Source organism: Bufo gargarizans, chromosome 6 (genome assembly GCF_014858855.1).
Source record: "Bufo gargarizans isolate SCDJY-AF-19 chromosome 6, ASM1485885v1, whole genome shotgun sequence".
Taxonomy (NCBI): domain Eukaryota; kingdom Metazoa; phylum Chordata; class Amphibia; order Anura; family Bufonidae; genus Bufo; species Bufo gargarizans.
The window spans coordinates 350,445,351-350,460,909 of NC_058085.1; the positions used below are offsets into that span (position 1 = coordinate 350,445,351).

At 44.0% G+C, this 15,559-nt stretch overlaps 1 protein-coding gene across 1 annotated transcript in view; it reads right to left on the reverse strand.

Annotated features, from left to right (window-relative positions):
- Positions 1–15,559, reverse strand: part of LOC122942209 (alpha-2-macroglobulin-like protein 1) — a 288,592-nt gene that overhangs the window by 79,418 nt on the left and 193,615 nt on the right. The window contains exon 29 of the mRNA XM_044299708.1: positions 12,531–12,542. Within this exon, the coding sequence (XP_044155643.1) occupies positions 12,531–12,542 (12 nt within the window). The remainder of the gene's footprint in view (positions 1–12,530; positions 12,543–15,559) is intronic.

Below are 15,559 nucleotides of genomic sequence, written 5' to 3' on the forward strand. Positions count from 1 at the left end.
ATACACGATACAGCCCCCCACACTATACAGTACAGCATTATAGCACTCCCCCCCACTATACAGCACCCCCCCCACACACACTATACAGGCCCCCCACAGTATACAGCCCACCACACAGTATACAGCCCACCACACAGTATACAGCCCACCACACAGTATACAGGCCCCCACACAGTATACAGGCCACCCCCCCCCCCACAGTATACAGCCCACCACACAATATACAGCCCATTACACAATATATAGCCCACCACACAATATAACGCCCACCACACAGTATACAGCCCACCACACAGTATACAGCACCCCACTATACAGTAGTTTACAGTATATTAACATAACAGCCCCTGTCACCTTTTTCTGATGTAATCTTTACACAAAAAAGCTCCACAGTTAACTTCTGCAACACTCAGTAGGACCTGTGATGACCTCATAGCCATGTGACCAGTAATTGCTAGGTTACTGGTCACATGGTAATGATGTCATTAAGGTCCTAAAGCAAAACTCATTAAGGTCCTAGAATTAAGATCATTAACATAGTACGATGATGATGCCTGTGTAGCCGACAGCCTGACACCCGGGGCAGTAGCTAGCAGGGCTCAAGAGGCAGCTGCCTTGGGCCCCCCAGGAACAACTGGGCCCAGGGCAGCTGCCCCTTTTGCCCCTTGGTAAAGACGGCCCTGGTCATCGCCACTGGCCATGTTGGTGGATTACTCGAAACAGTGCAACAGGGCACACAGGTCTCGCATGGAGGCCCAGTCATTGGTGGTGAAGTGGTGCTGTTCCGCAGTGCGACTGACCCGTGCGTGCTGCAGCTGAAACTCCACTATGGCCTGCTGCTGCTCGCACAGTCTGTCCAGCATGTGCAAGGTGGAGTTCCACCTGGTGGGCACGTCGCATATGAGGCGGTGAGCGGGAAGGCCGAAGTTACGCTGTAGCGCAGACAGGCGAGCAGCGGCAGGATGTGAACGCCGGAAGCGCGAACAGACGGCCCGCACTTTATGCAGCAGCTCTGACATATCGGGGTAGTTGTGAATGAACTTCTGCACCACCAAATTCAGCACATGCGCCAAGCAAGGGATGTGCGTCAAACCGGCTAGTCCCAGAGCTGCAACGAGATTTCGCCCATTATCGCACACCACCAGGCCGGGCTTGAGGCTCACCGGCAGCAACCACTCGTCGGTCTGTTGTTCTATACCCTGCCACAACTCCTGTGCGGTGTGGGGCCTGTCCCCCAAACATATGAGTTTCAGAATGGCCTGCTGACGTTTACCCCGGGCTTTGCTGAAGGTGGTGAAGGTGTGTGGCTGACTGGATGAGCAGGTGGAAGAAGAGGAGGAGGAAGCTGAGTAGGAGGAGGTGGCAACAGGAGGCAAAGAATGTTGCCCTGCGATCCTTGGCGGCGGAAGGACGTGCGCCAAACAGCTCTCCGCCTGGGGCCCAGCTGACACTACTTTTACCCAGTGTGCAGTTAGGGAGATATAGCGTCCCTGGCCGTGCTTACTGGTCCACGTATCTGTGGTTAGGTGGACCTTGCCACAGATGGCGTTGCGCAGTGCACACTTGATTTTATCGGATACTTGGTTGTGCAGGGAAGGCACGGCTCTCTTGGAGAAGTAGTGCCGGCTAGGAACAACATACTGTGGGACAGCAAGCGACATGAGCTGTTTGAAGCTGTCTGTGTCCACCAGCCTAAATGACAGCATTTCATAGGCCAGTAGTTTAGAAATGCTGGCATTCAGGGCCAGGGATCGGGTGGCTAGGTGGGAATTTACGCTTTCTCTCAAATGTTTGTGAGATGGAGAGCTGAACGCTGCCGTGTGACATGGTTGAGATGCTTGGTGACGGAGGTTGTGGTGTTGGTGGTACATCCCCTGTTTGCTGGGCGGCAGGTGCCAACGTTCCTCCAGAGGCGGAGGAAGAGGCCGAGGCGGCAGCAACAGAAGAGGCCGAGGCGGCAGCAGCAGAAGAGGCCGAGGCGGCAGCAGCAGAAGAGGCCGAGGCGGCAGCAGCAGAAGAGGCCGAGGCGGCAGCAGCAGAAGAGGTAGCAGGGGGAGCCTGAGTGACTTCCTTGTTTTTAAGGTGTTTACTCCACTGCAGTTCATGCTTTGCATGCAGGTGCCTGGTCATGCAGGTTGTGCTAAGGTTCAGAACGTTAATGCCTCGCTTAAGGCTCTGATGGCACAGCGTGCAAACCACTCGGGTCTTGTCGTCAGCACATTGTTTGAAGAAGTGCCATGCCAGGGAACTCCTTGAAGCTGCCTTTGGGGTGCTCGGTCCCAGATGGCGGCGGTCAGTAGCAGGCGGAGTCTCTTGGCGGCGGGTGTTCTGCTTTTGCCCACTGCTCCCTCTTTTGCTAAGCTGTTGGCTCGGTCTCACCACTGCCTCTTCCTCCGAACTGTGAAAGTCAGTGGCACGACCTTCATTCCATGTGGGGTCTAGGACCTCATCGTCCCCTGCATCGTCTTCCACCCAGTCTTGATCCCTGACCTCCTGTTCAGTCTGCACACTGCAGAAAGACGCAGCAGTTGGCACCTGTGTTTTGTCATCATCAGAGAGATGCTGAGGTGGTATTCCCATGTCCTCATCATCAGGAAACATAAGTGGTTGTGCGTCAGTGCATTCTATGTCTTCCACCGCTGGGGAAGGGCTAGGTGGATGCCCTTGGGAAACCCTGCCAGCGGAGTCTTCAAACAGCATAAGAGACTGCTGCATAACTTGCGGCTCAGACAGTTTCCCTAATATGCATGGGGGTGATGTGACAGACTGAAGGGCTTGGTTTTCAGGCGCCATCTGTGCGCTTTCTGCAGAAGACTGGGTGGGAGATAATGTGAACGTGCTGGATCCACTGTCGGCCACCCAATTGACTAATGCCTGTACCTGCTCAGGCCTTACCATCCTTAGAACGGCATTGGGCCCCACCAAATATCGCTGTAAATTATGGCGGCTACTGGGACCTGAGGTAGTTGGTACACTAGGACGTGTGGCTGTGGCAGAACGGCCACGTCCTCTCCCAGCACCAGAGGGTCCACTAACACCACCACGACCATGTCCGCGTCCACGTCCCTTACTAGATGTTTTCCTCATTGTTACCGTTCACCACAATAAGAAAAATATTATTTGGCCCAATGTATTGAATTCAAATTCAGGCCTTTTTTTTACAGACACCTAACACTATCTGGCTATCTATTTAGGTACTGTATTACACTAATACAGGCACAGCAGTAACGACTGATTTAGCTGGATATAAATTTGAGGCCTATTATTTAGGCGCTGGGTGACAGGTATACGTTTACTGACAGAATTAGACTTGGAAATGCACAGTAGCGTGTGTTTGAAGTTATTCAGAATGACCCTATGTGCACCTTGAATCTTATATACCCTTTTAGGGATAGATTTAAAATAGCTCTGATACAGCAGAAACCACTAAATTAGGAAATTGCTAAATTGGGAATTGTATTTCAACCCAGAACAAAAATGTGCTTTGACATACACTAAAAAACTTGACCAGCCACAGCAGTACAGCAGTAACGACAGATTTAGCTGGATATAAATTTGAGGCCTAGTATTTAGGCGCTGGGTGACAGGTATAGGTTTACTGACAGAATTAGACTTGGAAATGCACAGTAGCGTGTAGTGTGAAGTTATTCAGAATGACCCTATGTGCACCTTGAATCTTATATACCCTTTTAGGGATAGATTTAAAATAGCTCTGATACAGCAGAAACCACTAAATTAGTAAATTGCTAAATTGGGAATTGTATTTCAACCCAGAACAAAAACTGTGCTTTGACGGACACTAAATAACTTGATCAGCCACAGCAGTACAGCAGTAACGACAGATTTAGCTGGATATAAATTTGAGGCCTAGTATTTAGGCGCTGTGTGACAGGTATAGGTTTACTGACAGAATTAGACTTGGAAATGCACAGTAGCGTGTGTGTGAAGTTATTCAGAATGACCCTATGTGCACCTTGAATCTAATATACCCTTTTAGGGATAGATTTAAAATAGCTCTGATACAGCAGAAACCACTAAATTAGGAAATTGCTAAATTGGGAATTGTATTTCAACCCAGAACAAAAAATGTGCTTTGACGGACACTAAATAACTTGACCAGCCACAACAGTACAGCAGTAACGACAGATTTAGCTGGATATAAATTTGAGGCCTAGTATTTTGGCGCTGGGTGACAGGTATAGGTTTACTGACAGAATTAGACTGGGATATGGCCAAAAAATAACCACACTATTGATGGTTAAATGCACTTGGTGTGACAGCTTGACCAACCATACTATTGAGGGTTAAATGCACTTGGTGACAGGCTCAGCTTGCCCCTGATGTAGTATATGGCCAAAAAATAACCACACTATTGCTGGTTAAATGCACTTGGTGTGACAGCTTGACCCTGATGTAGGATTTAGCCAAAAAACAACCACACCATTGAGGGTTAAATGCACTTGGTGGCAGCTTGTGCTGGCACACCACAAGACACAAAATGGCCGCCGATCACCCCAGAAAAAAGTGACTGAAAAACGCTCTGGGCAGCCTAAAAACAGTGAGCAATTCAATAGCAGCAGTTCAATCATCCACAGCTGCAGATCGATCTCTGAATGAAGTCTTTTGGAGGAGTTAATCACTGCCTAATCTCGCCCTAACGTCGCAGCTGCAACCTCTCCCTATGCTGATCAGAGCAGAGTGATGGGCGGCGCTATGTGACTCCAGCTTAAATAGAGGCTGGGTCACATGGTGCTCTGGCCAATCACAGCCATGCCAATAGTAGGCATGTCTGAGACGGCCTCTTGGGGCAAGTAGTATGACGCTTGTTGATTGGCTGCTTTGCAGCCTTTCAAAAAGCGCCAAGAAAGCGACGAACACCGAACCCGAACCCGGACTTTTACGAAAATGTCCAGGTTCGGGTCCCTGTCACGGACACCCCAAAATTCGGTACGAACCCGAACTATACAGTTCGGGTTCGCTCATCCCTACTCAGGAAGTCTCTATCTTCATTCTTCACATAAAACTGGTGGAACATCTTTTCAATGTCACACATGACCGCTATGGGATACTTTCTGAATCTACAGAGTACTCCAGGCAGTGTGTTTGTAAGATCTGGTCTTTTTAGTAGATTATCATTCAATGCAACACCATTGTACTTTGCTAAGCAATAAAATACTATTCTAATCTTACCGGTTTCTTTGAGTGGAAAACACCTTGATATGGGATGTACCACACTTTTATCCTTCTTTAGGTTTATTAACTTTCTCTGCATATCCTTTTTCTAGGATGACTTCCATGCATTTCAAATAATCCTGCTTGAATTTGGGATCTCTTCCCATCTTTTTCTTCAAACATTTCAATCTTGCTAGGGCAAGATTTCTGTTTTTTGGCAGACGAGGTCGTTCTCTAAAAGGTAAGGGCATTTCAAGATGACCTTGTTGATTCTGCTGAATACTTTCTTCTAGCGTGTATACAAACTTGATGTCTTCTTATGATACACTCTTTTCTTTAGAACTTATATCTTCAAAGTCGGATTCAAGGATTATTGATTACTTTTGCTGGACTTACAGTTGGTAACTCTTGGACAGATATTTGATGACACAATCCTTTCACCTGTCTTGAGTTTGCGATCTGCTGTTTTCCTCCAAAAACACCCCATCCTAGATCAGTTTGAACAGTGTAGGGTTCACCCTTTCCTCCTGTGATTACCTTTCATGGTACCAAGGCTTCGGGACAATCGTAGCCTATCAACAGTCCAACACCAAACTCCTTCAGCGGGGACATTTCATGAGATATGACAGATCGGTGCTCCCATTCATTGGCTGTTTCACAGGTAGCTATGCGATCTCGATCTAGAGGTATATCTTCTTTTGTATAAGCTGTTAGATCTAATGTGCAGTTTGAATGAAGCCCGCTAACTCTCAGTCCTTTGACCCTTTGTTCACTAATGTGTCTAGACCTATAGCTGCTGCGTTGGTTGCAAAGCTAGTTACTCTTGCACATCTTAACTCTCTTGCAGGCCTTTCTTCTAAGGATTTTAAGATGTAAGATGATGTTTAAAACTTGTGAAGTTCTTACCTAGATCTAACTGTTTAGTCACATAGCAATTTACATAGCAATTCAATCTAGAAGCCACTTCTTCAGTAGCTTAATTAGCATCCTGTGGTTTTCTAGATAGTCATTCAGTACTTCTAGTCCTTGAACATGTGGGATGGCATTGCTGCATGCTTGCAGGAAGTCACCATACTTTTGGAGTCTGAGGTGCTCTTCAGGACTTATTTTAGGCCTGTTATTCAGTTTATCTCTAAAGGCTCTTTGTACTAAGAAAGGATGACCATATCTTGCATTTCATTTTTCCCAAGATTGCTTGTAGGCTTCTTCATCTTTTCTATAGAAGTTACCTTCATGAACTTTATTTTCTTCCCCACCAACATATCTTTGAAGGTAGAATAATTTGTCGATTGGACTGAAGCAATGATGCTCAATGATCATTTCGAAACTTGCCTTCTACTCTATGAACTTCAGTACGTCTCCTGAAAATAAAGTGGGTTTTGGAACGGGAAGTCTAGCTAGGACTGTTCTCTGTGGTGTTGCTGGGACAATGGTTGTAACACTCGCCTGAACATTGCCATGACATCTAGGAATAGAATCATCCAGTTTAATTTTCTCACTTAGTTCTGAATTAGGTGAGTCTTTTTCTTTATATTTTATGGTAGAGATAGGGAAAAGGTGTGTGAATTTACCCTCTAACACTGGACAAGGCCTCTCTTTGTTTTTATGAGCAGGGATGGAAGGATAATAACTTATTTCCTCAATACAAGCTGGAGATTTCCTTTCATTCTCTTGAGCGTATAAAGGAAAATAGGAGTCTTTTTCTTCACTTAGTACAGATTTAAACCTATGACTACTCTGACTCATATCCTCCTCATGTACTCTGAGTCTGGCTTCTATGATCTTAACTTCTTTCTGCCTTTCCAGACTTTTCAATTTAGCTTCCATTTGATGGCTCTGTGCCTCCCTTTCAGCTTCCATTTGATGGCGCTGTGCTTCTATTTAAGCTTCCATCTGATGAAGTTGTGCATTAATTTCAGCTTACATCTGATGGCGTTTTGCATCCTTTTTAGCCATTAGTTGACACTGCGCCTCGATGGCAGCTTCCATCTTAATTTCTGCTTTCTTGACAGCAAGTTGTTCAGCTAAATCCTTTCTTTTGGCTGAAGTATTTGAGAACTCCGATATGTGGGTGGCACTTCTGCTAGCGAAAGAAGTCACACTTGAGATTGTGGTTCCCCCTAAGGACCTAGCATAGTCTCTCATAAAAAGCTTGTTCATTCTACTTCTTGTTTTAACTTCATCATAATTAGCTGCAGATGAAAGTTCTCTCATGAGCTTTACTAAATCTTTAGTGATTGCAGTACATGTGTCCAAGTTCCTTACAATGTCCTGGGAAGGTGTCGTAAGCGATCGCAGGTTGACATACAGTACAGACCAAAAGTTTGGACACACCTTCTCATTCAAAGAGTTTTCTTTATTTTCATGACTATGAAGGCATCAAAACTATGAATTAACACATATGGAATTATATACATAACAAACAAGTGTGAAACAACTGAGAATATGTCATATTCTAGGTTCTTCAAAGTTGCCACCTTTTGCTTTGATTACTGCTTTCCACACTCTTGGCATTCTCTTGATGAGCTTCAAGAGGTAGTCCCCTTAAATGGTCTTCCAACAGTCTTGAAGGAGTTTCCAGAGATGCTTAGCACTTGTCGGCCCTTTTGCCTTCACTCTGCGGTCCAGCTCACCCCAAACCATCTCGATTGGGTTTCAGGTCTGGTGACTGTGGAGGCCAGGTCATCTGGCGCAGCACCCCATCACTCTCCTTCATGGTCAAATAGCCCTTACTTTCAAAGTTTTCCCAATTTTTCGGCTGACTGACTGACCTTCATTTCTTAAAGTAATGATTGCCACTCGTTTTTCTTTACTTAGCTGCTTTTTTCTTGCCATAATACAAATTCTAACAGTCTATTCAGTAGGACTATCAGCTGTGTATCCACCTGACTTCTCCTCAACGCCACTGATGGTCCCAACCCCATTTATAAGGCAAGAAATCCCACTTATTAAACCTGACAGGGCACACCTGTGAAGTGAAAACCATTTCAGGGGACTACCTCTTGAAGCTCATCAAGAGAATGCCAAGAATGTGGAAAGCAGTAATCAAAGCAAAAGGTGGCTACTTTGAAGAACCTAGAATATGACATATTTTCAGTTGTTTCACACTTGCTTGTTATATGTATATAATTCCATATGTGTTAATTCATAGTTTTGATGCCTTCAGTGTGAATCTACAATTTTCATAGTCATGAAAATAAAGAAAACTCTTTGAATGAGAAGGTGTGTCCAAACTTTTGGTCTGTACTGTATGCTGCCATAAGCTCTGATTCAGATTCTTCTACCAAGACTACCACATCACTCAAGTTCCCTTTTATACTTTTTTGTTTTAACTTTCCACAAATGCCTTTAATGTATAATTTCCACTTCTCATACATTCTGGTGAACTTTTTTACTTTTAATGCTGCTTCTTGTTCCAAATTTTCCAGTATCGTTGGTGTCGGTTTTCTGGGATGTGATGAATGTCTTAGTTCATCTGTTTGGGCTATATTTGTTTGAGGCAAGACTAATGTTGCATCAGACTTTTCTACCTCAGACAGGTTCCCTTGCTCTTCCCCCTCTACTCTATCTATCTTTGTATCTGTTAACAGTGGCATGGTAATACTAAGCTCAGACATTTTACTTTAAATGCTATAACAATCAATACAAATATTAAGAGTCCTTTCACTTTAAATGCAATATTGACAAATGCAGAAATAAATGACTTTTACTTTAAATGTAACAGCGATAAATGCAGGCAATAAATGACTTTCACTTTAAATGCAATAGAGTCCGTGTAATACAAACTGTCCTTTGTTTTACTTTAAAGTATTTATCTGAACACAAAAATGTCTCTTTATGCCATAGCCTATATGCAATGATAAGTAATAAAAGGAAAGCTTTGACCTTATTCTAAAGAGCAATATACTGTGATCTGAAGGTTGCTGGAACAAATGTCTGTCTTGAAGGAGACTTATCTTTTCTTGATGTGATGCGATGCTCTGCGCTAACTTGCGATGCTCTGTGCAAACTTGTGATGCTCTGCACTGAGTTGCAATGCTCTGTACAGAATTGCAATGCTTTGTGATGACTTGCGATGATCTGTGATGACTTGTGATGCGCTGGCTTGGATACAGTGCTGCAGGCTTTGGGCCTAGTGGCGGGAAACTAGCTGACTGCAGTATGTGGTCTCTCCAATAGCGGTGCAGGCACTCTAGCTCTGGACTTTGGCCTCCCACCATGCGTCTCTTTCTCTCACTAGGGATCACAGGAGGGTTGGTGCTCTCTCTGTGACTATCTTACCTTTGCCGTTCTGCCACTTTAAGAGTCGGCTGCAGTTTGACTAATGCACACCTTCTATGGCCTTTATGGTAGCTCCGCTGAGGTGTCTTTGCTCACACAGGGAACAGTTGCTGCGCGGCTGTATATGCTGGCACTCGGCTGCTCTAATGCGCTCTTTACTGTGCAAGTTGAAGTGCTATCACTTCGCCATCTGAGGGTAATAGTTCCACTGTGGCAGGCGCAGCACTATGAAGTGCCTTTTGCGCTGTGGCATTGGAAGAATTTTGGTATCTCTAACTTTTTAGTCTAACCAGACTGTCTATTACTTTGTAATTCCACTAGCGCCGTTCTATGGGAACAGTAGGTTTAATGAGCACACCAAATGCTTGAAATAACTTCTTTATTAACTTCAACTTTTCTTCATATATAACTCTGCCGCCTCTGCAGCAGATAGTCCATGTACAAAACACATGTTGAAAAGATATCACAAAATGGCGGTATGCATAAGATGGTGGTTCAACTGTTCAATATTGTCATTCAACATAAAATGGTGGATATATTTCTCTCTTCAGTATCTGTACTGTCACTAGTTATTTAAGCACTTTATGGTCTCTATGAGAGGTATAGCTGAGATTTAACAGTTCTACTGTCTAAAATTTGTTTGCAGTTTGCAGTTATGCAGTTAGCAGTAACTTTTTGCAGATTGGTTGAGTATGATCTGGTATGATTGCAATTTGTATGGTTTGTTAAGTAGTTCATAGTTTGCAACTGTAGCTTGCAATTTGTAGTTTGCAATTGTATTTGGCGGAACTGTAAGTAAACACACATATAACTGGTTCAGTATACAGTTCTAATCACTATACTAACAGTAGGAACATTATATAACTGTTTTAAATACCTCTTTTGGCCTCCCTGCTTTCATTAAAACACAGCTCTCAGTGGAGTGACTGTTTCTCTCTTCAGCTCCTGTCTCTAGTGAATAATGATTCTAGAAGCTCCTGCTAGGGGAATTCCCAGACAGGCTGTGTGTGAGGCTGACTGTGATTGGTGAAAACTCTTGCTGTGTGAGAAGCTGGCTGTGATTGGTCTAGACTTCTGCCCAGCAACAACAGATTAACACTATGCTTTCTGTTGTTTCTGCTGTGTCACTGAGATTACCCTACATTATAAAATGAATCTTAAAGGCATATTATCTTGTTCTGCTTCTGTGAACACAAAATATAACAGTAATATGACATCCAAAACATGATGTCACAGTAAATAACTCTGCTTTTGTCTTTAACACATAAACATAGGAACTGTATTAAAGGGGTTGTCCCACTTCATTAAATATGTTTTATCTAATTTATTTACCCCCACAGAACATATCTTCCTATCTATGTCATTATCAAAAAGCTACCTTTCTTTCAATAAATCCAGATATGCGATCCCTTTGTTTATTTCAGTATCCCATGGATACGGCCTCTTCTGGCCGGCCGCATCGCTGTGCCTCGCCTGCGCACAACCGCTGAACACAGTCATCGGGCCGCCTCTCTATTCGTACGAGTACGCGCACGTCCGCGCATGCGCAAATACAGGAGGCGGGTGCCGGAATCAAATAGCCGGCACCCGACCTCTATGACAGGGAGCAGCACCTTAGGGGTTAACTGCCGCTGATCGCAGCCCCCTATCATAGAGGTCGGGTGCCGGCTATTTCACTCCGGCACCCACCTCCTGCATATGTATTAACATTGGTGGCGCAGTGCGCCCCCCCAACACCCCAGTATAATAAACATTGAGTGCGCCCCCCCAGTATAATAAACATTGAGTGAGGCCCCCCCAGTATAATAAACATTGAGTGCGGCCCCCCCCAGTATAATAAATATTGAGTGCGGCCCCCCCCAGTATAATAAACATTGAGTGCGGTCCCCCCCCAGTATAATATACATTGAGTGCGCCCCCCCCCCCCAGTATAATAAACATTGGTGGCGCAGTGGGAAGTGCCAATGAGGGTTAAAAAAATAAATAAAAAATTAACTCACCTCCACCAATTGATCGCGCAGCTGCCGGTCTCCTGTTCTTGCTTCAGGACCTGTGGTGATGTCACTGAGCTAATCACATGGTCCATTACCATGGTGATGGATCATATGATGTACCATGTGATGACCACAGTGATGTCACCACAGGTCCTTTGACAGGTCCTAAAGAAAGAACAGGAGACCGGCAGCTGCGCGATCAATTGGTGGAGGTGAGTTAATTTTTTATTTATTTTTTTAACCCTCATTGGCACTTCCCACTGCGCCACCAATGTTTATTATACTGGGGGGGGCCGCACTCAATGTTTATTATACTGGGGGGGGCCGCACTCAATGTATATTATACTGGGGGGGGCGCACTCAATGTATATTATACTGGGGGGGGGCGCACTCAATGTATATTATACTGGGGGGGCGCACTCAATGTATATTATACTGGGGGGGCCGCACTCAATGTATATTAAACTGGGGGGGGCGGCACTCAATGTTTATTATACTGGGGGGGGCCTCACTCAATGTTTATTATACTGGGGGGGGCGCACTCAATGTTTATTATACTGGGGGGGCCTCACTCAATGTTTATTATACTGGGGGGGGGGCCTCACATACATTGTCGGCTCCAGAAGGATGACTCATCCACATGAACGAGCATGCAAGGACTGAGCTCTCAGGGTGAGTCATGAGGAGCCGTGGCCAGCCTTCACTCAACTACAGGAGCCAAACCAGGAAGTTATCAGGACATCTACTGCTGGTAAGATTGAAAAAGCAAAGTGGGACAACCCCTTTAAGGCTATTGGCAGGTCTAGCTGTATACACATATAAGCTATACCAGCAACCTAGGACAGGTCCTAGCTGGCCAGCTACAATGACCATGTAATCTACCTCCAGCCACATACTTACTTATGAATGCATAATTTACACTAGCCTGCTGGAAAATTGATATCCAATGACCATGTAATCTACTTTTAGCCACTTACATACAGTTGCAAGAAAAAGTATGTGAACCCTTTGGAATGATATGGATTTCTGCACAAATTGGTGATAAAATGTGATCCGATCTTCATTTAAGTCACAACAATAGACAATCACAGTCTGCTTAAACTAATAACACACAAATAATTAAATGTTACCATGTTTTTGATTGAACACACCATGTAAACATTCACAGTGTAGGTGAAAAAATTATGTGAACTCCTAGACTAATGACATCTCCAAGAGCTAATTAGAGTGAGGCGTCAGCCAACTGGAGTCCAATCAATGAGATGAGATTGGAGGTGTTGGTTAAAGCTGCCCTGCCTTATAAAAAACACACACCATTTCTGGGTTTGCTTTTCACAAGAAGCATTGCCTGATGTGAATGGTGCCTCGCGCAAAAGAGCTCTCAGAAGACCTATGATTAAGAATTGTTGACTTGCATAAAGCTGGAAAGGGTTATAAAAGTATCTCCAAAAGCCTTGATGTTCATCAGTTCACGGTAAGACAAATTGTCTATGAATGGAGAAAGTTCAGCACTGCTGCTACTCTCCCTGGAGTGGCCGTCCTGTAAAGATGACTGCAAGAGCACAGCGAAGACTGCACTTGAAGGTGAAGAAGGTGAAGAAGAATCCTAGAGTGTCAGCTAAAGGCTTACAAAAGTCTCCGGCATATGCTAACATCCCTGTTAGCGAGTCTACAATACGTAAAACACTTAACAAGAATGGATTTCATGGAAGGATACAACACAGGAAGGCATTGCTGTCCAAAAAAAAAAAACATTGCTGCACATTTACAGTTTGCAAAAGAGCACCTGGATGTTCCTCAGCAGTACTGGCAAAATATTCTGTGGACAGATGAAACCAAAGTTGAGTTGTTTGGAAGAAACACACAACACTATGTGTGGAGAAAAAGAGGCACAGCACACCAATATCAAAACCTCATCCCAACTGTGAAGTATGGTGATGGGGGCATCATGGTTTGGGGCTGCATTAGGAGGAGAGGCTTAAAGGTATAAACCTTTGTGCACAAAGACAAAGAACTCAGCTCCAATAAGAACATCATCCAGATAGGATTTTGTAGGTCACAATCACTTTCATGTATTACCATGGGGTGTTGGCCATGTGCTAAATGGGTAGCATGGTAACTGGAGCTCCCGCCTTTGTGTTGAAGGCCTGGTGTCATCACAGTAGGCAGGAGCACACAGACAGTGAGACCTAACTGGAACCCAGCCTGCTTTTCCTGCCTACTAGCAGTTAAAGCCCTATGTGGCAAGTTCGCAACTTTGTAATGTTCCCTGCTCTGCTAGGTGAAAGACTCAGAGACCAACAATACCGAAAACATGGTCGTACTGGAATGGAACGGAACTGGGCGGACAGTACTGTACAAAATCATGAGACAGAGGGTAGTCAGAAAAGCCAAGCCAAAGTGAGAACCATGTGGGAATCACAGTACCAAATCACTAAACAGGCAGAGAGGTCCAAAGCAAGCCAAGGTCAATTTAACAAGCAATCTAAAACCCAAACAAACTCAACCTGGAGCACAGCAAAGGAGTGAAACCTATCACTGGCAAGGGTGTATTGCTGGCAGGGAATTTAACTAAAGTTCCTGGATGAGAACCTGATAGGTCCATGAACTTGGCGCCCAATTGGACCAGAATACAAGTAGTCCTGAGATAGGCAGGCTGAGCAGTCACTCAGCTTGCATTATAAACATACACAGCTTATACACTAATCTCCCCCAGCGAGCATGTGGTGCAGGAAGGAACAAAGCGAGTGCTTCTGTGCTACGGACGCGCTTGCAGCACCAGGGGGATTGACTTAGAGGTTGTGCAACTAGGGAGCGTGGCTTAGACTGGTAGTCACAAGGGTGTGGCATGGCAGCATGTTTCACTTGTCGGGGCCACACTGTAGCCCCAGAGTGCATCGCTCAAGCCCAGCCAGGTACGTTAGTGACACCTAGCAATTATTATTTATTCTCAATGTGATTTGTCATACACATTTAAAACTTTCTACCCCGGGCCAGTTTTCACCTTCCTGCCCAGGCCATTTTATGCAAATCTGACATATGTCACTTTATGTGGCAATTACTTTGGAACACTTTTACTTATCCAGGCCATTCTGAGACTGTTTTCTCGTAACACATTGTACTTTACGACCATGGTAAATTTGAGTCATTTATCTTTCCTTTATTTATAAAAAAATTCCCAAATTTACTAAAAATTGGGAACATTTTCTAAATTTGAATTTCTCTACTTTTAAGACAGATAGTGATGCCTCATAAAATACAGTAGTTATCAGTCATAACTTTGCTTTATGTTGGCATCATTTTGTAAATGTCATTTAATTTTTTTTTGGACGTTAGAAGGCTTAGAGGTTTAGAAACCATTTTTCAAATTTTCAACAAAATTTCCCAAACCATTTTTTTAAGAACCAATTCAGATATGAAGTGATTTTTAGGGGCTTACATAATGGAAACCACCCATAAATAAACCCCATTTTAAAAACTACACCCCTCAAATTATTCAAAACTGATGCTACAAACTTTGTTAACCCTTTAGGTATTCCACAAGAACTAAAGAAATATGGAGGTGAAATTTAAAAAATTCATTTTTTATACAGATTTTTAATGTTAATCAATTTTTTCTTGCAACACAGCTAGGGTCAACAGCAAACCAAACCTCAACATGCATTACTCTCATTCTGCAGTTTACAGAAATATCCCATATGTGGTGGTAAACTGATCTATGGACACGTGCCAGTGGTCAGAAGGAAAGGAGCACCATATGGATTTTGGAGCTAGAATGATTTTTAGGCACCATTTTGTATTTAAAGAGAGCTTGATGTACCCCTACAGTGGAAAACCTCAAAAAGTGACCCCATTTTGGAAACTGCACCCTTCAAAGAATATATTAAGGGGGGTACTGAACACATTGCCCCCCTAAGCGTTTTACAGAATTTGGAAACACTTGACTGTAAAAATGAAAAGTTTTATTTCTTACAATAAAATGTTGCTTTAGCCCCAAATTTTTCATTTTCACAAGGGGCAACAGGAGAAAAAGCACCCCATAATTTGTTACCCATTTTCTCCTGAATTAGGAAAAACACCCCATATGTGGTATAAAACTGCTGGGGGGGGGG